At 37.0% G+C, this 27,703-nt stretch overlaps 1 protein-coding gene across 10 annotated transcripts in view; it reads right to left on the bottom strand.

Annotated features, from left to right (window-relative positions):
• The window catches only part of GNAS (GNAS complex locus), a 102,108-nt gene that overhangs the window by 51,433 nt on the left and 22,972 nt on the right, over positions 1–27,703 (bottom strand). For 5 of the 10 annotated variants that reach the window (XM_075166613.1, XM_075166616.1, XM_075166615.1 and 2 more), the window contains 3 exons: positions 7,777–7,831; positions 7,573–7,692; positions 4,878–4,937 (listed from right to left, as the gene is read on the bottom strand). In XM_075166613.1, the coding sequence (XP_075022714.1) occupies positions 4,878–4,937; positions 7,573–7,692; positions 7,777–7,831 (235 nt within the window). Of the gene's footprint in view, positions 1–4,877; positions 4,938–7,572; positions 7,693–7,776; positions 7,832–26,697; positions 27,019–27,703 lie in introns of those variants that run through there. The other 5 variants (XM_075166614.1, XM_075166619.1, XM_075166617.1 and 2 more) reach the window with 3 other exon arrangements.

Genomic DNA, 27,703 nt, shown 5'->3' with positions numbered 1-27,703 from the left:
GGCAGCTGCTCCCAGCACAGCCACAGCGGCCACGTGGGACCACCGGGGAATTCCGGCACATCCGAAAGCTTGCCATTCCAGGTAACAACTACTATGACAACTGCTGTCAAAAAAGATGGCCACCAGGAATTTGCCTGGGAACCTAAAAACTAAGTTTTGTAGTAGTATTTGCTTTTACTTACTAAAATAATGTCTAGTCACCAAATAAGTCGTACTACTTTATGGTTATACTCAATACATTTTCATTTCAATTATTCATGAAAAAAGCTTTGTGTCAACATAATATTTCTTAGTATGATGCAATGGGCTAGTTCACAGCCTAACTAAAACTCAGGGTACTGCAGACTGAAGCTGAAATTTAAAAAATCACTTCCAATAAATAGGTTAGCAATGTCAGAATTTGCTAGATACTGCTATTCATTCATAAGAATAAAACATTCCTATCGGGCATCTACCCATGTGGACAAAAATCAGAGATTTCAGGAGATTTGTTTGCAAATAATTACTAGTTACACATGTTTTAATGATGAGAAACAGAAACGAAGTCAAGTGGCTGTCTACCTCAGAGTCCCTATACTAGAAGGCAGCTTCAAAATAACTCTTTAATTAATCTGTATTCAAGAATTTATTTCTGCTATTAAAGGATAGGAAAAACAGCTTTATTTAAGTCGTGTTAAACTCTGATCAGGTAAACTTAATTGGATTATCTAGAAGTCCATTTAGAAGGAGCTGCTCTGTGTAGATAAGATAATGGAGATTTAAAAAAGAGTAAGTAAAGATTATTTCAGAGGATCTAGTACTACATCACTCTGCTGATACTGTCTGTAATACTCCCCATTCCTTTTTGTTAACATTAACATTCTTGAGTTAAAAATACTTCACATATCCACATTTTCTACCAGTTTTGCACCTCAAAATGCTTAAATACATCTCCAAGATACATATATTATCACTATTTTAGAGATTTTAAGATATATAGAGCATTAAAAAAAGAAAGTGACAGTGGTGACAGTGAGGACAGTCAAAATAATAAAGGCAAGTCTACACAAGAAAGAGCAAGAGCCCCGAATCTTCTTGCTGTGATAGCTGCCTAACTTCTATACAATACTATCCAGACACCCAAGAAACCAGGCTCCATCTCCCAGCCTTCCCAGCTTCCCATGGCTATACCCACCAGAGAAAATGTTTTGCCTACTTCCCCACCCCAAAATCTGTGACATTTAAGATGGCCTCATGGGAAATGTCCCCCATTAGAGCAAATGTGTTTGTCATTACATTATAAAGCTAGCGATGCTGTCAAACCAGAACAGCTGTCGTCTTCTTCCATGATGTATTTAGACAGGAATAATAATATATCTATCATTATACACATCAGGGTGATTATCTACAGGGACAGATAATTTTGTTCTGTTGCCTACATAATTAAGGAACACTTTTGGCAGCAAAGAGATCCCAGTTCACATCTTTTCTTACTGAGACTATATTCTCCTGTTATTTTCTTGAAGATTTTGGTGTCAAAATAATTTTAAGGACTCCTACCCCTACCTCTGACCCTGCTGCGCATTAACGTATTACACAATTTGTACCACCTCATTTATACCAACACTGCCATGTTGTAAACCAGCCCTCAAAACTGATCCCTGTTAAAAATAACCCCTCCAAAATAGAAGAGAGAAGGAGTAAGGGTTACTGGGGTTATTTTTAACCTGGATCAGTTCAATGGTCTGATTTACGCTGGGGACCCAACAGAGGTTTTTTTGGCGCAAGTGAGGGTGGCACATCATGGTGTGGAGGAGAGGGAAGGGATGGCTGTGGGCAGAAGGGATGCCAAGCTGGCTTTGGGGCTGCAGCCAGCGTGTGGTAAAGCTCGGCCTCAAAGACACCACTCAGAAACCATAATAAAACTATTCAGCAGCACTGGTAGTGGGAGGTTCAAAATAACTACAATGGAGCAGTGTAATAAAAAATAAACCGGGACCAAAAAACCTGGAGACAATTTCACCAACACCCTAAAAACGATCCCATCTCTTTTAAGCATGCATTTTCCTAGATTTGGAGAGCCAGAGAGATCTAGGCTGGAGTGATTCTCCAGTTATTTTGCATTTCCATAGCTAATATTGTGATTCTACTACTTTTTGAATACAATCTTTCTGAAGTTATTATGGTATTTTCAAGAGACATCTTCCTCAGCTGAGTCCAGATCAATTAAAAATAGGCAGTTGTTAATACTGTTCTGCTATTTTGAGTATTTCATTAAAACCAGAGAATTATAAAGGGACTGCGACCCAAAATAAATAGGTTTTATTTGGCAGCTTGGATCAAATTGGTTGATCATGGAAAGAGAAATGTTCATAGAACAAGAGCATTTCTTTTCCTCTTCTAAAAGTAAGAGCAAAAAGAAAGGGATGAGAAAAAAGGCCGCTATTCTAGTTGGTACTAGGGATGGAGAAAATACCCTAACCACTGCCTGGTGTGCAGAACAGGAATAAAAATATCACCTCTATAACCCAGCTAACCCAACACCACCCTATATTTGAAACAGATATACAGCTAGTCAGAATTATTGAAAATACTTATGAGGTTGATTTTTGACATTGAAAACATATACATACAATTGTGTTGAGCTAAATGCATCAAAGGACAATAGTAACAGAAATGCCATTTTGGAAGCCTCAGCTACGAGCATCATTTGTTTTTATTTTCCATTTTAACTGATGGAATAGTTGTAAAAACAGCCTGAAATTTTGACTTGTGAGGTGTTTGTTCTTACACACCACATTGTCCCTGTAAAGCATGTATTAATCTGGTTACATGTAAAATTAAAGAGTAAAATTTACTCCTATGAAGTATAGCTACTGAGAGATAACTAAAAAACAGTTCTAGCACAAACTTGGGCAAGCTCTCAAATTTACTGCTCAAGCAAACTGATTTTTCTACTTGTTTCATTAGAGAGCCCCAATGATGAGCATAGTTCATTTTATAATTTCTAAATCACTTACAAATTTCTTTTTTAAAAATATTATTTATCATGATATAATCTTAAAACACAAGCCCAGCAGCAGTAATTACATGTGTACCTTCAAATCTGTAGCAATACATCGACACAGAAAGGTTACTACCTCATTTCTAAGGCTTTAACTAATGTGCATTCACAACCAGCTCTATTATTAAAATTAAATGCTTCAGCTATCTCAACTGAGTTCAGTTTGATTAACTTGGAGGTTTTCTTACTTCAACTTCCTTTTCCTTTACTTAAAGTCATCATGCTGGCCAGTGACAACTTAATCACATGATAAAAACCCAACTTGAATAAAGGGAATGATAACGGTCCTCCTTAAATGATAATCTTTCATTAAAAATTGGTACTGGTTTAGAAAAAATAGAGTTCTGCTTTCAGTACTTCTCCACGAAAAGCATGATCTCTCTGTTATTCTCAGTGTTCATTCAAACTAGCAGGGCTAGAGTTTTTTTGCAAGACTTTAATGTCCTGTCATTTTAGCAAGAATATGTTTCCCAACGATGCAAATAGAATACTACATAAAATATTTATCAGTGTTATTCATATTAACAATAGATTACATGGACCTGATCAGACTTCTGTTATTTCCATTCTGCTCTGCTCTAGGAAAAGGCTGTGCAACAAGCCTAATACTAATTAAGGATAGATTTTACCCCCAAAAGCAGCAAAGTATTTTGCAAAACTAAATCAGAACAGCACTCCATTACCCATGGAGATATTATGCCCTCAAGCTATTTTAGAAATCCACAACGAGGTAAAAACATTCACATAAAAACATGAACTTAGTACTCAGTTGTTTTGCCTAGAATATTACTACTTGGCATTCTCCACAGGTTTTCAATGTGGTTATGTTCCTAGCTTTTATCAATTCACTTCAGTCACATAGTTTTGGGTTTCTTTTTGTAATTTGCATTTTAGAAGCTGTCTGTTGAAAACATACCGAAGACAAGACAAATTGGACTATCAGCTGTAAGAGTGAAACTCTTTTAGGTTCTTGCCAATGGTATATAGAGTGAAACAACAATATGGTGAAACAACACGGAAGGACTACAAAAGGAACTACAGATTTGATCTACTAAATATTGCAATACTTTAAATCATCAGCATGGTTATGTGGACAGAATTCCTTTCAGTAAGTACTACCCTTTTCCTTTCCCCATATGCTACTATTTGTATTCAAGAAATCTAATTGCTTATTACCAAGCATGCTGAATTAATAAATCTCCAACATACTAATTTTTCAGTTTTAAAGGGAATGTTTAACCTAGCATTGTACTGTACCAACATTATTTTTAAATTGAGTTGGGTTTTTTCCTTCTTTTTTTAATTCAATACAATACGCTCTATACAAATGACACACATTTCCTCTAAGTCAAAAACTGCAAAGCAAACAGATGGAGACACAGACTAAGAAAAGAATTAGAATATCAGAATACAGAACTTGCTCTTTGAATCCTAGATATGTAGAACCAGACCCCTATACTATCATTGCACTGTAAAGCTCCTACATTCTTCCTTTACTTTCTTCTGCCTTTCACATCACACTGAACCTTGCTGTTAGGAGGCTTGAGTTCTAGCTCCACCTGTACAACAGGTGATTATAAACACAGATTTTGGTGTGTACTTTAAACTTCATTTAAAATACTTCTTCATGTACAGAAGAAGGATGAGGCCTCTTATGTTCTGAAGAAGATTTCCTGTATTTGGAGAATTACACAATCCTAGTGCTGAACTCTGTATGTCCGTGCATTGCCTTCTGGAGAGCTTGCTAAATTAACGTTTAGGAAAAGATGAATGGGCATTTAAAGGAAAGCAAAACGGCCTTGTATTTTAAAAGAGTATGGCGCTAAGTACTCACAGCCCTCAAAAGTATCTCCTTGGTACGTGAGTGTTCTTTCTCCCTACCTTCATGTTCTTCCTATGGCAGAGAAGAGCAGCATCAAATACTATACTGAGGAAAGTATGTCTTCTTAACAGCTGAAATATGATTCCCCATGAAGAAAATGGAAGAGACAGAAAGCAAGTTCTACAACTCAAAACAGACAGCATTACATACTGCTAACATTGCTAAAAATTCCCCTCCCTTCTTCTGCATTAATATGCTATATAGGAAAAAGTTAAGCTGCTAGTTTATGAAATCCTCCCACCAGTGTACTAGAAGAGAAAGTAGATAATCAAGACTTCCTTAGACATAAAGCATAACTAGCATAAGGCTATCCTTTCCACTTACAGAAAATTATTTTTTCTTCAAAGTACTTTTAATTAATCTGAAGTAAAAATTATTTTTATAGAGGTACCCAAGGATCATGTATTTTTGATACTATGCACTAAGAGCTGGCATCTAGGGATATTCTAAATCTTAACTTGATTTAAAATATGTAATTAAAATGGAGGTTCAGTTTTTCAGGTACCAAAGGACTATAACCTACATTCAGACAAACTCAGAAATCAGATACATATTAGCTTATATAATTACCAAGGGCCAACTATACTCTGTCAAAATTAGTGGCTAATGTAAATCCAGTTTAAAACCTCAACCCTACAAACATTTACATATGAAATAGTTAATCATGCCAATGAAGCTAGCCACTAGTCAGTTATGCACACGCCTAAACCTCTGTAGACTCAGGGCTTAAAAATTTAACACAACACCTTTGGCCAGAGAAGAAAAACTAGTTTTATTGGAGCACTGTTATTTCTGAAGTTGTGTGTCATTCAACACATCAAAGACTCTTCACTGAACTTGAAATTATTTATGGACCTGGTAAGTATATTTCTATTCCTCTAGACATCAAGGGCTTGCTACAATGTATCCTACCAGAGATAATACATACTGAATATTAACTGGTTTTTATATAAAAATTAATGTAACACATACACACTTGGCTTATTCACTTACCACCACACAATTACCCCTTGCTTTCAGGGCAAAGAAAAAAAAATTAAAAAAATCACTGCACTCTGATTGAATGCAAGGAAAAAAACCCTCTGAGATAGAAGAGACAAGGAAAATCAAGTATTTCAGTACGAGGTAGGTCACAGGAACTTGTTACAGCATTGTTACAGATCACAACCTGAACTATCACAAAACAATGGGCAGTAGGAGAGCTGCGGGCACACAGCCAGTTCAAGAGCCACAGGGTGGAGTAAGGAGCCGCTGTCTTTTCTCTCGAATATTCTCCTAAAACTACCTTCAAAGCACGAATTTTTTTGTCCCCCTAGCAGGAGAGATCATCCATGAAGGCACCAAATATTCCTATGAATAACACTGACAAGTGTCAAAATTAAAGAGCTGTTAAGTTAAAAATCTCAAAATCTCTAATTTATTTAAGATTCTTTAAGCTAAAATGACTAATATTACATTTTATGTGCTACAGAAGAATCATACATCCCCCTCTCCATCAACCTGCCTGTGCTTTCTTAACTTTGAAAATTACTGGATTTGAAGTTTAAAATGCCAATATTTCCAATTAATTGCTAATAGCACATTACTTCTGCCTTGTACACAAAGTCTGTGGTTTTGGTTGTTTGGTTTTTTCTTTTAATAAAGGCTGACCGAAGCAGAGAAATTCCCAGAAGTGGCAACAGTTGCAAAAGGTAACTGTCACTGGTTTCACAGACTCACTTGTTCAATAATGTTTATAAATCAGAGTTACGAAAACTTTGCTGTGGTGCAAACTATCCCACACCTTACTACTATTTGCACTTGCACTTTCAAGCATCTGGGACTGACTACTGCTGGAAACAAAATTCTGGTGTAAACGGATCATGATTTTGGTACATCATCATAATTCCTACCCTCAGCCCTCTGGAACAGTGCACAGAGAGAGAATACAAACTTTGGAACAGTCCTGTATTACAGCAAGTGTAAGGTACTTCATGGTAATTAATACCTTCTCAGTGTTTAAGAGTTCAGTGTTTGCAAACTGTATTTTCATGGGCTTCTGCTACTGGCCTGGTTGAGATACAGTAGAAATTAATCACAGTGAGTGGGCACAAAGTTATGCCATCAAACAAATAATTGTATTTTCTGCATTTGCTCTACAGCTGCTGGCATTTTGAATGATTAACCAGGACTGGGAGGGTTGGGGCAAGGCCGTAATATGTGGAGCCTCTGCAGAAAGTCTGGCTGACACAGCTGTCAGAGAACATGTCTGAATCAGGAAGAAAACTCTACTATTCTTCCAAAAGAGAAAAATACAGTATCACTAAATGCCAGCTAATCATCAACAGACTGCTGTGCATATCTTCACTCCTTTTGGGCAGGGCAATTCCCAACAATATCCAAACATTACTGCCAGCACTGCTCACCTTAACTGTAGCTGATTATTTTGGTAGAGAGGAGACAAGGGTCTCTGTGTTCATAAAGGATCAGCCTGAATATTCTAGCTGCGTTGCTACATTCTTTATTTGATTAGCACTGACCAAAGACACCTACTGTAGTAATTCCCAAAAGAGCAGCTCACTGTTTTTTGTAAATATTTACTACAGTGCAGTGAAATACAATCATTTGCAAAAAACATGGCTGCAGCCAACTCGAATTATTTACTTACCGGTGGGAAATCAAAGTCTATCTGGTTGGCTAAATTTAAGATGTAGTCGATTCGAAACTGGTTCTCTGGATTGGCTAGTTCAACTGGAGGTGCCAAATTGCCCATTGCTGTCACTATTGTCTGCAAAGGAAAAAAAAAAAAAATTGCAGAGAGTATCTAAATAGCTAGCTTTGAATAGTTAAAAACAATAGCTCGTAAGTTTACCTCTATAGCTTCTTTAATATTGTTTTTAATATCCTGAATTTTCATTTTCTTCTCCCTGTAATAAAAAAATACATTATTAATTTGTAAACCATAAAAGCAGAATATCTTTTTGAAACAGAACATGAACTTGAAAAGTATTCTATCAAAACTGTATTGTCACTCTTGACTAAAGTGCTCTCAGTCATTGAATACTTTTGTAGATAGACTTGATTAACTATCTCATAACTTTTCTACTTAAACAGTAAACATCTATTTGTATCCAAAAGTTAGTATCTAATTGTGCTTAAATAAAAACTTACTGCAGTCTTAGACTGGGACTAAGACATTCTGCAAAATCCAACAGATTTTGGTTCATTTGAATGCAAAATACTAGACATATGTAGAAGTTATTTAGAAAAGGATAAACTGGAACAAATAGAGTAAAAAAAAAAAACAGGTAAGTTATTAAAAGTAGAAACAAATGAGACCAAAGAACCTCAAAGTACAAAAAAATTACAGCACAAAAATGATGTCATAGCAGAAAAAGCTAGGACAGAGAACTCAACCTGACAGAGACGTTTAAACTAACAGTTCGAACACGAAATCTAAAATAAATCATAAAAGGACTAGTGCAAATATGTAAAATTACCTTTTAACTACAAGCAGAAGAGTAGGCTAAAAAAACACTTGGAATGCTTTGTATGAGCACTATCATTTGAGATTAACTGCAGCCAAATTAAAAAGCACCAGGCTCAAGCAAGCTAGAGTGTAAACCATTGCTCTACTATATTTGTATTGTATTTTATGTCAAATCTGACAATAGTTATTTTCAATGCTAAATAGTGCAATCAAATGAAATGCATAATCAAACATTTGGTATAACCAGGAATTAGCATCCTGAAGGTATTACTAGTATTGAGTCTGTAAACTGTAATTTAATTGCAACGCACTAAGACAAAATCTTTACATTATTAATTTCTCGCATAAAATTACTACTTTGAGGTAAACCAAGCTAGCCATGTAATTACTAAAAAAACCCACCTAAATTGACTAAGTGACCTTTTAATCTTCATTAAACTGTTTTTACAGAACGCTTTTATTATCTGCATATTTATACCAACTATTTTTAATTTTTTTCATTTTGAAAACTAACATTTTCCAGCACAGTATCCCAGACTTGAAACTACCAACAGTATGTTTTCTTTTTTTACCCTTTAAAAGGTAGTGCTCACACTTTCAGTTTACAGACCACAGCTTGAAAACCTCATTGTACTGAGTTAATCAAGTACTCATATTTCAAATGCTTTTTATCACTTTTTCCTTTCTATAATCATTCACAACCAACAACCAAAACGAAACTGAAAGCATATTCACCAATCAAGAATGCAGAAGAACAGCAGAAAAAAAAAGTACTTAAATAACAAGGCAGACACAGACGTCCAAGAGTGGTGGGAATTTGGTTACCAAATGAAAGATTAATGCAACTTCTGTAAAAGATAGGGTCAAGGAAAACATCACCGTGCCAGGCGCATGTTAGCTGCCTTTTAGATATAGACGTGGAGGATCTCGCTATACATTCTACAGTTGTGAAAGCATGATTGCAATGCAAGTGCTGCTCTTACAGAGGGAAAGCAAACAGCAGCATCAAATCACCTCACTCAGGATGACCTAGCTGTGTAGAGAACACGTCTGAATCAGTGGCAGAACTCTACCAAACACAAATACGATTATCCCTAAACATCAGCTCCTCATCACTGACCACTGCATATGTTCTCAAAATTATGGGGCAGGGCAAGGAAGGTCAGTGAAGCTTGATGCAGAAAGAAAATGAAATGATCAATAATCAGACATAAATTCTTGGTTTCCCTAGACTTCTTGATCCACCTACAGACCACCTTATTCCTGAAGACTACCAGTTTTTTGCTTTAGGGATTTGGCACCGCTGATGGGAACAAGGCAGTGAGCCAGGAAAGGCCAAAAGCACTGAACTAAGGAAAATAAATAAGACAGAAAAAGAGAGGAAAAACTGAGGCCTTTTCACCCTCTTCCTTCCCATCTTCCATACTTTCTATTGCCCCAGGTCTTAAGAAACTCTCCATTCCACAAACCAAGACTTACAGTAGGTGTACAAATACTGTATTTTTCAGCTAGTGCACGTATGGTTGCAAAAACATCAGCCACTTACTGTTTTTTAAAAATTATGTTCCTTTATTAAGAAAATGTAAATAATGGTATGAAAGCCGGAAATGTTTATCAATGACTGTGTAAGCAATTTGTCTGGCTTGATTTTGCCTCCAATTTTCAGCTGGGTCTTGAACTTAATGAGCATGTATCCAGATTCCACCCTATTGAGATCAAAAGGGCAACTGATATGCTGAAAGTTAAGCAAGATACCAGTATTTTTAAAGGATTAAGTAAAGAAATAATATTCTGTCATTTTGCTTTGTTTTGGAACATCATTAGAAAGACAGAAATTTAGACAGTCTTCAGTGTGTTGTTTTGTTCTGTTTTTTTAAAGCAAACTGTAGTTATATTCTCTCCCCTGGAACACTTGTGGCTAACATTTACCTGATTCTTCCATACCATACAATAAAACAGATTATTTTTATTATAGATTTCGGTCAAACTTTCACATTTACACCTCTTCAATGATCCTCATGCTATTAGCAGCACTGCAAAGTGATAATGAATATGGAGTGATATAAAACTCCAGCAATTAACAAACTGCTTGATAACCATCATCATCTTTACAACAAGAATACTCATAGTTCCTATTTCTGGTTTTGTTGCCATGGCCCTATAGCATGCCTGGTAAACAAGGACTCTTATTACACAGCAATGAATGTATCATGTCATTTTGTGTTTTGTAATGTTTACTAAGCATAAATTTTCCATGACAATGAGGTATTTTATTCTTCTGGAACTCAACATGTTCATCAATTACCCATCCAACAGCTTACATACAACTGTAACTTCTCTTCAAACAAAGAAAGGTGAAACTCATTTTATTCAGGGACTAATGAAGTGCAGTAAACAAAAGCTAAGCCTCACCTCTGCTGTCCCTTATCTTTGCCACAATTGTTTTTGAGAAATCCCAGCCAGGTTGCACCTCACATTTCCAAAAGTAATTGAACTTTATTTTCCCCAACCACGAAGACTGAATGTTCAACTTAGAAACAGATTCTTGCTTTTTTCTTTCTTATTCCCGGATGCTGGCACGATGGCCAAAACTACAAAAGAAAAAAGCTGGGCTCCCAAAATGCTTTCCCCTGGAACAGACTGAGTAGATTGGGAATGGCACCATGCTATCCTGGCTAATGAATGACTGATGTCTCTGCAGGCCTGTTCTGTATCTTTAGATGCCATGGGTTAATAAGGTCATATTTTTAATCTTGTTTAAAACTTTTGCTTAGGCTGTGTAGGGTAGGCCAAACAAAGCATTAAACTCTATTAGTTGAGGATTATAAGAAAAATCTCAAATCCTGCTGGTTTCAATATTTACATGGGCCAAAGCAAAGCTGCACATAGCTTTCAGGAAAACTAATAAAGTCTATTTTAGGTACTATAAAAAAAGATGACATTTTAATTCAAATTACATGAAATTAGAATGACATAAAAGGTCAGGAAAATCAAATGTTCCTTGAAAACAAACTTAATCAGTATTTAGTAAAGAACTTTTCCACCTGTGGCTGAGCTTTACCATTAAAATGGCAACCTTTTTACTTAGACTTTATCAAATCTTATGCAATGAACACATTACCAAACAGATTATCAGAAAGTAAACTAATTTAATTTTTATGTTCATTTCTGGTTTACCTTCCAGATAATATGAATAACCATTACTTGGATCTTGGAAAAAATATTTAAAGTTTAAAAAGAACATTCCAGAGGACCAAGGATTCAGCTCACCCAGTATAAACATCTCACAGGTAGAAAAGTTTAAAAAATTCAGTGCCAAAATGAATGGTCAAAACAAAATATGTACAAAAAGAAGTAATAAATCCTGTGATCCCTTTATACCATTAATCTAAATCCCTGAAAGCAAAGAAGTTTGAATTTCCTGGTCACTACTGACAGGTTAAAAAGCTGTATGCCTTGTTGCAAAGTTCTGTTCAACCAGCAGAGATCAGACAAGATTGAAGAGAAAAATGCAAAGAACTACCTAGTTTTAAATCAGAATGTAGTATCTTTTTTCCAGGAAAAAGTAGATAGGTTTTATGAACAGAAATGAAGTGATACGTTTCTTCAAACCCTACAAATCCACGATAAGATAGCTAGAAAAAAATCTGAAACATGCAGTGTAAAGCAACAACAATACATTTTTTTTCTCCTTTAAAAGGAAAGATAGCCATGGCAATATAGCGTTATCATTTTAACATATATCAGTTATCTATGTTAGTGGGGAAAGCCTCCCCACATCTCCCCCAAATCCCCTGATTACACAGGAAACTCTACATTTTAAACGTAGGAATATTTTAGGAACCCAACATTAGACGTGTCATGAAGAACACTGTGAAGAGGTGAATTTAATGCTGTGGGGTGCATCATTTGAGTGAATGTGAAAAGACTTTGATCAGATAATATGCAACAGAAAAAGGCTTTTAATGAGGGTAAATTATAATTGTCAATTAATCCTACTATGAACATGGCCTAAAAAAGGAACATACCCTGGAACATGAATACTTACCATGTGAATACAAAATATTCGAATGCTCTTTGCATACTGCAGATATAAATGCTAGCTTTCATTTTTGAAAAATGTCATTTTCTTTCTCAATTTGTTTTTTAACACATGATTTCCTATATGCAGCCTTAGCATAATAAATAATGCCACATAATGGTTTGCAATTGAGTAGTGTGTATACATTATTTCACTACAAGTGAGCCTGTCTAGCACACCATACGACACAAGGACACCTACTTAAAATGACTGGCTTTGTATATATAATAATACCCCCAAACCATGTTAAAATGTTCTTTATTAATTATGTTCCCACTTTTTTGTAGTTCTCAGGATGCTGTTGCAAATAATAAAAAAGCAGAAAGTTTCTCTTTAAACTTGTACTGCAAAATCTACATGCCTGGAGAGTATATATAGACCATTTTAACAGGGCATATTAAAATGTAATCACGTAATGTTAATACAGAGCATTAGCCTTTGTCTTCTTTACAGGGTTGTAAACAGCCAGTTCTATCTACCTTCAGTGATCGGGATAATGCATAAATTACCTTTATTTCTGAAGCACTGTTAAACTTCGCTCACTCTTGAACTTGCTGACATAGCAAGTGAAAAGCTTCCCTTGCCCGTGCAAAGCACTGCCAGTTAAGTGAATCAATTTGCAAGTACAAGAGCCAGAACAAAAATCTTACAAAACAATTAATTTGCCCCTGGCTTTTTATAGGAGAAAATGACATTGTTGTGTTTCAACACAGGTGCATCTCGGTTTGCTTTCAGGTATTACCAGCAAACACGAACGCACAGGGAAGTAGCTGTCCCCTTTCTGCTCACCTCCAAAAGCCCATCGCAATTACACATTGAAAGCAAATGAAAAGTTAACGTATCAGTTTCATTTTAAAATACAATTCAGTTCTTTGACAGGCAGTCACACACTTCACAGGCATGTGGGCTTTAAACATAGCTATTCATCTAAATATGGTGTCTCTGATGCAGTGAAACATGCTCATGGATTCCATAAAATCTGCATTAAAATTTGTTTACTGCACCTTATGGAAGGTAACAAAAATGCAAACAGCACTACCTGCCAATCCACCTCATAAAAACAGAGCAGTGCAGTCAAGATCTTCAGACACGAGACCACAAGCAAGGAAATTCAATTAAGATTTTGCTACCAATCGACATTACAAAAATTCTGTGGTACTTTACAATTCAACAATAAGATAAATTTGGTTTAGCAGCCTGGGTTATTTCTAACAGAACAACATGGCAATTATCTCAAAATATAACAGCTAGAACGGCAAACAGGGCAGAGGCCAAGGTAGAGGCACTTGAAAACGGGGGAAAATACGTGCTAGAGTATTCAGAGTGAAGCTGAAGTAATTCATCTTAGACCTATAACAAAGTACAATTCTACAGCCAAAACTGCTAAAAAGCAATAGCAAAACCCACTGAATATCTTTTGCAAATCGAACTCCTCATTTATATCACACCACAGAGATACCTCAGTAATACTGCCAACTTCAAAGAGATTTTCTATTTTGTACTGTTCAAGAACAAAAAGGACGAGCACACGCGGTACCATGGGGTAGGAGCTACCATGCATCAGCTGCACAGCCGTAACTCTGTACAGCTTTCGACAGGAAATATGATTTAGTTGGGTCCTCACTTGCAGCAGAATTGAAAGAGATTTTCTAACCACATCAATACTTTGTTCTTGATAACTGCGTCACCTTGTAAGATGAAATAAAGTTACCCAAAGGCATAGCTAGCTGACAAAATGTAATCTAAGCACCCTACAGTCAATGCTGTGCTGGTAACACTGACCACATACATATCAAGCATCTCACCGAAAGCAACAGACCCTTGCTGCTGGATGCAGAAATGTCATTCCCCCTCCCTAATACTATGCTCTTCCTCTTACACCACCTTTCCCCCCCAATATCTACTTCACTTTGAAGATTCTTGGTTTTATTTCTCTGAGATTCTGGGTAACAATAAATTGTACCATCCAGCTATCAAAGATGATTTACTGTGAGAAGAAATAATAATAATAATAGTAGAAAAAGAATAGCTATGAGGATAGACTATTTGCTTTCTCTGTAAAGAACACCTTTTGGAAAAAGAAAAACCCAACAGGTTGAATAATTTTGTCATGATTTGTCATACTTTGATTTAAAGACACGGTTACAAATTAATTATGTTGCACAGATCTAACTGTGACCTAAATGATTTGGGAGAACTTAGCATAATCACTTTCACACACACATGTAATACAATATGTGGAACAGACAATACACACAGGGCTTCCACAAGTTCCCTTTCAAATATTGCAAAAACCACTACAAACTGCTTTACCATTGCTTGTTTTAATACATTACAATATTTACCTCCACGAGTTACATGCGTATCTTACTATGTGGCCATAAACAGATGAACATATGATAAGAAATATAAGCAGAAAGAGATACCTTCTATTTACAGAATGACAGAATCATTCTCTAAGTTAAAAGGCAAGAAATACAAAGCATTGATAAAAAATGCATCACAGCTCTGTGAAAGCAGAGATGATGTTATTTTTGATCATTATTTACACTGGAGTGTTAGGGGCTAGGAGCGTGACTTGTTTCTTATCTTAGGGAACAGTACCATAATGAAATTACTATAAAACTCAAAAAAAGGTGTCCCTAAATATAAACCTAATTAACTCAATATTTAGGTTTATTTCACCTGTGCTCATTGTGATATCCCAGGTGTAAAGGTTAAAGGGTAACTTTATTCTGCCTCCATGGCTCCCTGATGCGAAGCCTGGTTGTGGGCAGGTCTGGCTCCTGATGAAGTTCGGGAGCCCGGAGGGTGGCTGGACGTGCACCCGCAGGCTCTGTCCCCGGGGCTGCTCCAGCAGGCAGGAACACCCCAGGCACATGGCACCCTGTCATTCCATCTGCCCAGGTGGATGTGGCACAGAGATGCTATTCTGGGTCTCAGCCGCCTTGGGACTCCCCTTCGGCTTTGCAAATTCCTATGTAAAACCAGTTTAACTGGTTTACAGTCCCTTTATACCTGTAAGTGGCACAAAGAGACCATCACAGACCCAATATTAAGAAGCATAATTCTGCTTATGCTGCTCCATTTACCTCAGCTAATTAACTAGCAATAGTTTAGGTAAGGAATGAAAATAGAAGCGTTCGCAAAGAGCTCTGTGATGTATGGGGTTGACAAAGGCCTTTTAATTCCTGCAATTAAACACTTTTGTAAATTGCAAACTCGGTCTCTAGTTCCTCAGGCATGCATACAGAGGGTAACACACCAGTTTCGTTTTCTTCCTCTAAGTACAGGTAATTAAGCATATTACAATAAAAGGTGTCCTCAAAAGTTTAGCATTCTCTTTAGATACTCATAGAATAATTAACAAGGCTAGAGTCTTCAGAGTACACTTTGTGATTCTTTTCTGGTACGGAAAGAACCAGCAGGAATAGGAGGATTCAAGTCAAACTTGCTGAATCATCTTGCCTTGTACAATTCACTATTTTGAGATAACCATTTCAAACTGCTGTCAGGAAGCACAAAGACATTTTTATTTGTTTATTTATTTTTACACTGTGAATGTGGTCATTATTAACGCAGAAAAAAAGGAAACATGCACATTGGCTGTCACCTTTTTGAAACGTTTATGTGCAATAGCACTGAAATACAGCACACGACACCTCTCAGGACATACTCTCTGCTGTTTCAAGTTGTCTGCTTGTACAGCCATCCTTCACAGCAGATCCAATCTGCTAGGGTCTCCTGAGTTACCTGATTGGGTCTATCGATCTCTTCACGTCCAGAAAAAATACTGTCGTGTGAGTACATGCTGACCCGACACTGCAGTATACATGGGTCAGCAGCACCTTCTGTTAAAACTGGGATATTTGCTGTATTGTTCATCACTTCACCCTTGGTACTGCAGAGACTTTGCTTTAAAATACAGACAAGGTAATGGCAATGTTACTGGGGGTCTCGTTCTCGCCTTAGTTTTCAAAGCACTTTTGTCTAAACTTTGAAATATTGATTTGATGAGCACCCTATGAGTTTCATTTGCTCTGACACTGTTTTGTAAGTGTCTGTATTCTAGTTATTTCTTCAACCAGGAGAAGGTATGAAGCTTTCCAAAGAGGGCAATCATGTCGCAGAGCTCTTCAGGTGTTCGTGTACAAGAATGAGAGGAGTAACTCTTATAACGGCTAATGACTTCACTGCTACTTAAAACTAAAAAAGTACACAGCTGGCTAACTGCCAATATTAAATGGAAAGAAGCCCTAAAACAAAAATGGCCGGAACACTGGGTGCCAAGTAAGCATACACACAGACCAGCCCAAGCAGGATGCAATGCGGTAGGGAAGGTAGTAACGAGACAGGCGGAAGATGGTCAGTCCTGAAAATCATCTGATTTTTTTAGTGATTATATCCATTATCATCTGAAACACTTCTGGCACGTGATATTGTAGACAGGCGATCTGCAAGGTGTTTGCCTCTAACAGTGACAAACCCCAAGGTTTTTAATCCAAAACCCTGCACGTTAGCAGGTTAAGACAGATGTCGGAAGGACAACAGCACAATAGAAACGGAAAAAGGGGAAGGCTCAAATTCGTACAGTGTGGTGTCCTACCAGAAACAAGGTAAGTTCTACAAAACATGTTTCTACAAGCATTCACTGTAACTTTTGTCTGAATTACTTACTTCCATTCTCACTCCACCTTTCCAATCTCTTCATTTAATACGACTAAAGGCCACTAAAATATGCAAAGAGCTTTGAATGTGATAACAAAGCTTTCCAATTTCACTGAGAGAACAACTGAAATAGCTACTTTTTTGCTTATGGGGGACATACACTTTAGTTGTTCAAAAAATTTTTGTGCAATCAAGATTTGCTAACATAACACCTAGGAAAATTATTACAATATTCAAATGCACATGTGCTCATAAAGATTCAAATTTAAGTGTAATTTGATCCCAAAAATTCTTACAGATATATCTGACCTGGGCAAATACAAAGTGTCACTGAGTCATCTGATCAGTAACAGTTAACAACAGGTACTTAGAAAGAGCTATTTGCTACCAAATAGCTCTTAAGTTAATTAAAAAAATGTCTGAGAGTTAGGACAGAAAATTCGAATACACACTGCACTATGAAATATTCACTCAATTATTAATTTCAATTTAAAACTCAGTTCCAAATGTTAATCAAGGCATGAAACAAAGAAGGCTTCCCCTTCACTGTGAAATGACCTACAACATGACTGCATTTTCCTAAAAATTTTGCTTTTGCTTCACTCAAAAAAATAATTATCTAACATATTTCACCATTCTTCCTGTTACTTTTTAAAAATTCAATTAAATTCTCAGTGACCCAAACCTTTAAGTTTTCTAAATGCTGCAGGATTTAGTATTGATAGCCCTTAAGTTCAGAATGACAGTCTGAAGAGGCAACATTACTGGGGGTCTCGTTCTCACCTTAGTTTTCAGGCACTTTCAAAGCACTTTTGTCTAAACTTTGAAATATTGATTTGATGAGCGCCCTATGAGTTTCATTTCCTGAAGAGGAAAGCAGTTAAGGCAGTCAATGTAGACTTTTAGTACCCAAAAAACAGGGGGGACAATTTGGACAGGAACACAGGAACTGTTTATTAAACTACGCAGCTGTCACTGAAAGCTGACCTTAGATTTCAGTGAGATATTAATGTTAAATGCTTTGTTCACCACACGTTTCTTATGGCAGTGTTAAGACTGCTTTCACTGAATCAACTACTTTCTTTACAGCTGTAAATCTGGAATTTTTACCATTGACAAAATCTGAATCAAGGAAGATTTCCAGAGTTATCTCCAAGGATGAAGAGCTGTCAGGTACACGGAACTTTAGCATCAGCCTTAAAGAATTGCCTAAATGCTTACAAACTCAGCATTATCAGCAGAAACTAGAACAGCCGCTACTGATCTTAACTTTTGGGAAGTTCAAGTTCACAGCCATTCTTAACAGTGTGCTGTCATATCTAAATCGTGACTTCCATTATACACTTTATTAAAATCCAGATTTCAATAGAAAGCTAGTTTTGTGAAAAACGTTATAGATGTCATGTTTCCATGTAAACAATTAGCACTACATTCCCACTGAAATTCCCAGAAAAAAATCTTGTGAAATTTGTCAAGTACTGTTAGATTTCAAGAGTTGTAGTTGTGTATTTATACTTCCAGACAGTGTATGAATTTACTATGACTGAGCATGTAAACTGCATTTTTAGAACATACAGTAACTAAATATTGGAACGAGCAAATCTGAAAATCTCTCCCTTAAAGATCCAGGCTAGCGCACGGAGAGGCAGGTGTAACACAGCACATAACAAAGCAAGGTGCTGACAACTTTGGCTCTAATCCATCAAAGCACTTAAGCACATGTTTAATTTTAAGCACATGAGTAATTCTATCAACTTTAATAGGGCTACTCATGGTTTAAGTACTGTGATGGATGGGGGCCAGAATGCGCAGAACCTTTAAGAATGCTGCATATCCTATGTTATATTTAGAAAAAACGGCATTCTTCCACTGAACAATTAAGTTATAAAAGCTTTGGAAGCAAAATTTGCCATAAGTTGAACATAGCTCTGCTTATGTAAACACAGAGATGCAAGTTATTCCGCAGTCTTTGAAGATAAAACAAGATGCAAGTTCTCATATGCAAGATGTCCACATATCTTTAGTTTGTTCTTCTTCTCCCACAGCTCTGTGTTATGGCCATATGTCACCTATGCCCATCACACTTTGCTTCGAAACAGGGGGGATTCACAGTTAAGCAGTCTTTTGCAGAGAAGATCAAAACCTTAGCTACTAGTTACACTTCTTAAATAAGATGCTATTAGATGCAGTTTGAAAATATTAGTACTACAGCCTTTCAAACGTAAGCTTGCCTGTATAGACACCAGTGTAATACAGTTTCAACTGTAACTGGCTTAATAGTTCAGTAACTCCTCTGTAACATCAATTATTTTGGATATTCAAAGCTGTACACATGCCTCTCTCATACCCGTATAATGTGTGGCAAATTCAGATGTTTTAAAATAAAAATATCATTTCTTTAAAATATTTTATACAGGCAGTGTTAAAGATGTTAAAAAAAAACCAACCACCTGCTCTGCAAATGTCTAGCTAGGACAGCCTCTGTAAATCAGAGGTGACTGACTTGACCTCTAAACCACTCACTAGAAAATTCTGGATCTTGTTTTATCTGAATATGGCTCCAAAAATTGTTACCAAGTTTTAGAAAACAGTTTCCTAAAAAAGGAAGAGAACAGAACAATTTGAAAAATCCTTTACAGACGTTTTCCAGGAGAAAATCAGTCTCACTAAATAGTAACACACAAGAGTCATCTAGATCTACCCCTGCACTCATAACGTAAATCGGAAAAGCTCCAGAAAAATTTTGGTTATATAGCCATATTGTCCCAAATGTAAAGTGAATTTTAACAGTTTCTAATATAATACAAAGTAATACCTGCTCTGAAACAAACAATGGAGAAGAAGTCAATGTCAATTAAATGATCCCTGCACCCAGGGACCAACTCTCCCTCTCCATACCAAAGCTAATGTTACAGTTTGTCTGCTTACTACCAAATCCCCAGCCAGTAACAAATGCAGAAGGGAAACGTATGGCTAACTGAGAAACAAATCTCTTCTGCCAAACATCTCAAGAATTCCAAACCTTTTCCTCACTTTAGAGTGGAATAAAATTGAAGCTGATTATTATTTGTCTTTCCTTCCCCATTATATCATGTAAGCATCCCATACGGTATAAAACCAAAGCAGCTAGTTCTACTTTTCTTGTGGTGTAAGTTAGGGGGACTCAAAACTTCTTTTCAAGCACAGGGAAAACGAAGGCCATGCAAGACCACCACTTGTAGGTCTGTCTTGATTCTAATGCTGTCTCAGACCTTTCAACTAAAATTTATTCCCTCCCTTACTACCACTCAAAATTTGGTACAGTGTAGTTTTTCCTCTGACTGTTCCTAATAGAACCTAAAATTAACACAGCTATTTCACTCCTTGATTTGTCAACAAGTATGATTGAGAACAAATGTGTGTTTAAGTTGGGGTTTTGCTATTTTTTTTTTCCTTTCTTCTTGTTTTTTTCTTAATTTTTTTTTTTTACTTGCTAGTGAACACACAGCAAAGACAAAAATAAATAGCTTTTTTGTGGATTATGTTTTCTGAGATATCTTCAGCAAGGGAATTATATAGTACTACTTATTAGATGGAATTTATAGAAAATGAAGTACACTAGTAGGGAACTTTGAAATTCCCTTAGATACAATTCAAAAAGAGAATGCTTTGAATCTATGTCACTGCAAGAGTCTCTAATTTTTGCCAGAATTCTCAGCTTATTAAAACAGTGTGTCTAGTGTGGTACATCAACACATTTTGTAGTGCTACTACTGTTAACAGTTTTAATAATAATTCTGACAATTTCTAACAAAAAGCTTTTTAAGTTATCACAATAGAGTTTATGATTATTTTTGTATAACAAGTGAGTTTATCTTTGTCTTCTAGTACCTCTACTTCACTTGTGTACATCTATCATAGCAGTACTGTGTGAGAGTACAAGCTTATTACCCTTGTAGATAAGGGAATGGAGGCAAAGTGACTATGTCTCCAAAAGGCAATTCAGAGTAACTATGACAGAAGTAAGCTTTTCTCCAAAAAACATTCAGGAGATCAAAGCATCATGTTAGGTTCCTTTTTTAAGCCAAAAAGCAAACGAAAAAAAAAACCACGCCACATACCACACCTCCAAAAAAAATACATCTCATTACTCTTCTATGAGCAAATTCCTCAGCATCACACACAACTCTCAACCAAGGTCGTCTTTATTTCAGGTTAGTATGCCCAATGTTTTTGCTACATTTTCCTGTCTTTAGAATTCAAAGCAGTTTCTTCTTTATTCAGAGTGGTTTTAAAGTATTTTTTCCAAAGTCCCAATCATTGTTAAATGATCTTCCCTTACATCTAGCACAAGTGTCAGTGAGCAGGCAATCCTCAACAGAGCAAGTCTACCAACATTCACTAGAAACAAAACACGTAGTTTCATTACCCCTAAACACTGATGTTTATTCTTACAGCTCACATGAAGCTTCGCAGGTTAACACCCACCCTCATGTTTATAAAGGACAGGTTTGCCAATGCCGCAGTCACACACTTCTTGTTCATTTCTATGTAGTAAGAAACAACCATATCATGACATGAGACAATGAGAGTTAAAACAAGCAAAATTCAGTATCAGTTATTTTCATTAAAAGAGCATTTGTATCACAAAATCAAAACTCCCGCACAGTTCCAAGTAACCTGACTGCATTGCTGTTTATATTGCATCTCCCATATCACTAATGTTAGTACTACATTTTTACTGAGATGAGACTGTGCCAAAACTCGAGGTTGCATGAGACGTGGACTGCACTGCTTACCATAGCTGGGAATTGCTCAGAGCAGCTACGACAATGCAATACCGCTGTGGGGACTGGGGACTGAGCAAGACTCGCAAGAGGGAATCCAGCAGGGGAAATCTTGCACAAGTCTTAGCATCGTTCTAAAGAAAATTTCAGGAGTAAAAGGTTGTTGGTCTAAACCAACCTGCTTTTTCTTACGAAAAGAAAAAGCTGGGTGACATTCAGCCCTCTGCAGACAGTAACTGCAACACCGAACCTGTTCTGACACCTCCCGTAACCTCACTTGAGTGATGCTTTCCTCTAGGGGAATAGAAAACTTTACTCTCTAGATTAGCATGTTCCAATCCTAAAGCTCTGAGGTACAATAACATCGGCTCAGTTATAGCAAAGGGTCATTCATATCAAGTTAAGGCTGCCCTCAACATAAAAGAAAAAGATATAGTTTGTATCTGTTAAGTGAACAACCGAAGTATTCACGTCTCCTACACAGCTCACGGGAAACTTTTGTGATTATTAGCCTTAAACAAAGAAGTCAACGAAGCACAGACTCTCCTGATACAAAAGGATGTTTTAAAATCTGATTTCGGATATTTTAAAATCTCCTATTTCTACAAACACCACCTATGTCTCCTGAAACTGTAAAATTACAGAAGGAAAAGTTTCCATTTTACCTTACTTGTGCAATTGCCAGCGTTTTTGGACAATCAGTTTCACGTTCTGAAAAAGTTTTCTCTGTTTTAGCCCTTCACAAAGTAACAGGAATGAAAAATCACTTGAAGAAATTACGATCTTAAGAAAGGCAGTCTCTAAGTACAGCCAAATTAAACTTTAAACTCAAGTAAAGTTCCAATGTATTTACACACAGATACCTTTACACACTTATACAAGCAAAGTAACTCTCTTAACAGCGCAAGAACTAACACAGAAATTGTTTAATTATAATCAAGTTTCCATGCAAAAGAGATCAACTATGCTGAATTTCAAAGCCAGCACTGGAAAGAGCAAGCATAAGGCAAAAGTGCAAAGAATCAAATTTTTGCATAAAGAAATTCTCTAAAAGCAACTTGACACCAAAACCAAACCGGTCTCAAAGGCTACACCACACTGGTAACAAGCCCGAACTCTGACCTTTTAGTACCATTTACCTCTGATGGTCTGGATTTTTTATTTCTGCAGAGTTTACGTAAATGCCTTTATAAACCATTTCCCATGTCCATGCTTTAAGGAAAAAAAAAATATTTTTGCAATACTTATTTGTGTATGTAACTGCAATCAAAACAGAAGAGGACAGCAAACCCAAGCAGCACTGCCACTTTACCCATGCCAATTCAGCAGAAGAGGTCTAGAAAAAAATACAGCAGAGCATACTACTCTGTGTTAACACTGTAACCACCTCTGTTTGCAACCACCTGTATAAACAGTGTACTCAAACAGGTTAAAGCAACACTTCTACTGGTTTTAATTGTTACTCCGCACTCCTCCCCTCCCACCTGGGCAGGGACAGGAGAGGAGCCACCAGGTGCTGCCAGCACGGGGAGACCCGCACATGGCAGCTGAGCGTCTCTGGACAAGAACTGCTTTGCTGATAGGAAGACGACTCACCCCACGAGAAACAACCCCCCACATATAATCAATTAAAAAAGCCAAACAAAAACTGGTCTTCTACCTGGAGTTTGTAAGATTATATTCTATTTTCCACCTAGACTAGAAGGTAATGTTGAAAACTGAACAAAAATCACACATGTAAATAGTTCCTAACAGTAACACAAAGGTTTTTCTGAAAGCAGATTAGGAAGAGGTATGGTTCAGAGTTCAACATGTATCAGGCAATAGCTGCCTTTAAAGTATCACCCTGATTTCTATAATTATATTTAATATGATACGAAATCTTTTCATTTCTTTTCCAGTTATTAAAAGTTTTGCACTACCAGAAGTGAAGATGATATAAGAAAAATATTTGGAAATAAACATTAAATATTACCAGGCAACAACAACAAAAATACCCTCACTTCCTTCCAAGCACAGATATAGTCATCATCACATTAAACTCATTAGTGAAATTCTTCAGCCAGCGTCAGGGAGTATTGTTTCAGGCAACAGGTTCCACCTACCTGTTCTTCTTGCCGGCCTGACTTTAGAAGACGCTGTCAACTAAAAGACATCAAAAATACATATTTTATTTCTAGCCATCTAGGGGTCTATTTACAGAAAAGTTGGAGTCAATTTATTGAAAGAAGTGCAAGTTTCTGTGCTGCTACTTCTGAAATAATTTTGCGCTGGATTAAGCCAATCTACATAAAACTATACTACAAGTTAACTGATGAAATGCTTTATTAAACAAATCCCATACATTTAACAAAATAGGGGGGAAAAAAAAAATCTTCTTTCAGTACAGAGGAGCTGTAGAAATGAATCTGAAAACACGATACACATTTCCCTTACCTAAATATTGTATTTCCCATTACGCCCATTCACTTACAACTGCGTAGTAAGAGAACAATACTTTCCTTAACTGTGTCACAGCAAGCTATTTTTAGTTACAAAAGCTTAAGTGAATACAGAATGCAACTATGGTTTTTAGGCACACAGTTAGGACTGACTCCTGAACTAATCCTAAGTTAGCCCTAAACAGATGGGTAGATACAAAAAAACTTTCTTCTCAGCTTCTTATCTCATGTGCCTTACAAAATCTGCTTCTGTGCCAGGCAGTTGAGTCTTACAAGACTACTTTCTAAGCAATTTTTTTTAGGTTGGCAGAGTAGTTTTTCCACGTGAGTTTCCTCTTATGCAGATTACTTCCCAACAAACACAAGAGGCTGAGTCTTTGCTCCTTGTGGAGTTATTTATATTAAATTGAGCACAAAGTAGATACAGAGCATCTATAACCTGATTCATTGCCTACTTAGCTCCCGTTTGTGCAAACCTAAGCCTGAACGTACGCGGTGTAAAAGAAAAAACTTGAACAACCGCTCAGTTTAACAAATAGGTTGTTGAAAACAAACACCACCAAAATGAAAAAGTCTTTCCCATTTAAAATATCAATATTAAAAACCCAAACATTTCAGGTAAAACACAAAAAAATATGTATTTTTTTAAACAATCTGCTTAGTAAATGTTGTTTCTGGAAGCGAAGAACGTTCCCCGCAGGCCACAATATACCATGACCCTGGGCCTCCAGGGAACCCCATCTTTAGTACCAGGAGAGTTCATTTAACCAGGAAGGTACCATTTAGAACCAGGAAGGTTCACTGATGTTTTGGACAAACATTCTGGATCCAAATTAGCGCCTTCTCCGATGCCACACAAATTAACTGGAAAAAAATTCCAAACAGCTCTTGTTGAGAAGTCTCAAAGTCACACTGGATGCAGTGAAGAAACTTTCACTTTAGTGTATTCAACATCTACATGTATTTGGACTCAACCGGTAAGAAGAATGACCTTTTACGGAGCTTAAAATTGGAAATTAATTATACCTGAATAAGCACATTATAATTTCCCCTGATAAAAGGGAAGTTATACTGCTGTAATTTAAGTCAAGCTATGACAACGGCACAATTATCGTGTCCTGGCCCTGACCTGACATTTCTAAATGGTAACAGAAAAGTAAAAGATACAGTTCATACCGACAGTATATAATAAATGAGAATGTTAGGCCAAAAGTTATATGAGAAATAATTTGCTGATACTTAGCACATCAGTTAGAATATATAGCACTCTCCTATAATTGTCAATTACTTTCATAACATATGGTCCTTTAAATATTAATAATATTGTTTAAATGAGAAACTTACACCCGGCTGAAGAAAATAATCTCAAGAGAGCGTGTATATTGCTGTAAGTTATAACACTGCAAATTACTTAGTATAGCTTGGGCACAATTACTGATCCAACCTGCTGCTACCAGGCTGCAACAGAAACGTATCAAAAGCATTGAGAAGCTGGAGTTACCTTGGCTTTATTTGAATCTGATTGACCTCCATGGCGTCCCAGCTAATGCAGAGGTATTAACCAGGCAGCACAACTAATTTGCAAGATTTGCATTCTATTCATGGACAATAAAATGAAAAAAGGAAAACAAGAAACTTCAAAGGAAACAGAGAACTTTTTAGATTATTCAAGTATTAGTCTTTTTAAAGAAACAGAAAAACGTTCTGAATGTGACTCAACTTTAAAACTTGTTATGAATCTCAGTTCTTGGAGTTCCTGAAGTGCCAGTGGCAGAATCTGGCAAGAGACCTGAAGAGGAATCACTGTGAATCTTTCTCTTACACTTTTTCCCTAATCCTCCACAAGTGCCATTTCTGACACATGATACTGGACTACACAAACCATTGGTCTAACCTAGTGTGGCATGGATTCTTAGAAATTCTCTTCCTAGAAATTTCAGCAGACCAAGATGCCACTATGTTACAGAGAATATGTGCTTAGTACCACAAATTTGATTAAAAAAATTTAAAAGAATTTGGCTACTCATCAATATCTGTAAAATTCTAAAATATATTATTTATCAGATATATAAAACAGATTACACGAAACATTTCTTCATTTAAATAAGAGAAGCTGCTTCACAGCCAAGGGGTCAAACACAAGGTGGGGTGGAAAGGGAGAGGAAAAGAGAGGGAGAGAACAAGAGACGAAACAGAGCATGTCTCCTCTCCCCCTTCCCCTTAAAAATAATAATTAAAAAAAAAAAAAAACGACCTGCCTCAACAAAGAGCCAAAACACTTGCGTTTGGCTTACTTTTATATGCCTGACCAGAGAGGTCCAATAGCAATTTACTGAATGTCGCCCACCTTGTCAAGGGTACTGCTGTAACTCGGCTGCTGCAGCAGTGCAACACAGCTCACCAGTACAGGTCTTTTGCTCGGCACAGCTCACCAGTACAGGTCTTTTGCTCGGCACAGCTCACCAGTACAGGTCTTTTGCTCGGCACAGCTCACCAGTACAGGTCTTTTGCTCGGCACAGCTCACCAGCACAGCTCTTTTGCTCGGCACAGCTCACCAGTACAGCTCTTTTGCTCAGTCAGCTGCAGCTACAGTTCTCAGCTCTGTTTGTCAACTTTCTGAAAAAGCAGTTCTCAAACTTTTTTGTTCCTCCCTTTTTCTGTATAAGAATGGGCCGGATTGTACCTGGGGAAAGGTACGCTGTTAGAAAGTTGCTGAAAGGCAGGGGGGGAGACACAGCTTAGGAGAGCTGGGCTGCCCTGGGAAAGCCGTGTGCCGGAGGGAAGGCTGGGTGAGCAGGAGCCACCCTGCCAGCAACCGCTCAGCCTGTCGTGGGTCCCGCAGAGAGGCACGAGGACGGGCGCTGTGGCTCCTGCTGCGCTCCTGGCCCTGGCAGACTGTGCTCCTTCCAGATGCGTTCCCAGCTACTGGGAGGAGAAAGGGAAGAATGCACCCCACTTTAGTAACCACTAACAGCAAGACAGACAAGGCTTTCCTCCGAAATGTTTAACATACAGAATTACAAAATCTCTTTCTCCACAAAAAGCTTAACAGAAAGAGAAATCAAGTTTATTCCCACAAGCTACAAGAGCGTATTTTCAACACATGAAAACAATATGCAGAAATGCCCTATGAATCTACTACCTGGAAACCAGATAACATCACAGATCTACCTACAGCATAATGATATTCACTGGCATCTCCTCACAGACTTTCATGCAGGAATTAAGCAAGACTTTTCAGGAGTTTAGACCTCCTATAGAACACAACATAACCAACCGCATATGCTGCATGTTCCAAATACATTTACTTAAACAAGTCATGTATTTTAGTAGGTTATTAATAGTTGGTGTT

Source organism: Calonectris borealis, chromosome 17 (genome assembly GCF_964195595.1).
Source record: "Calonectris borealis chromosome 17, bCalBor7.hap1.2, whole genome shotgun sequence".
NCBI classification, from domain to species: Eukaryota; Metazoa; Chordata; class Aves; order Procellariiformes; family Procellariidae; genus Calonectris; species Calonectris borealis.
This window is presented reverse-complemented; position numbering and strand designations above follow the sequence as displayed.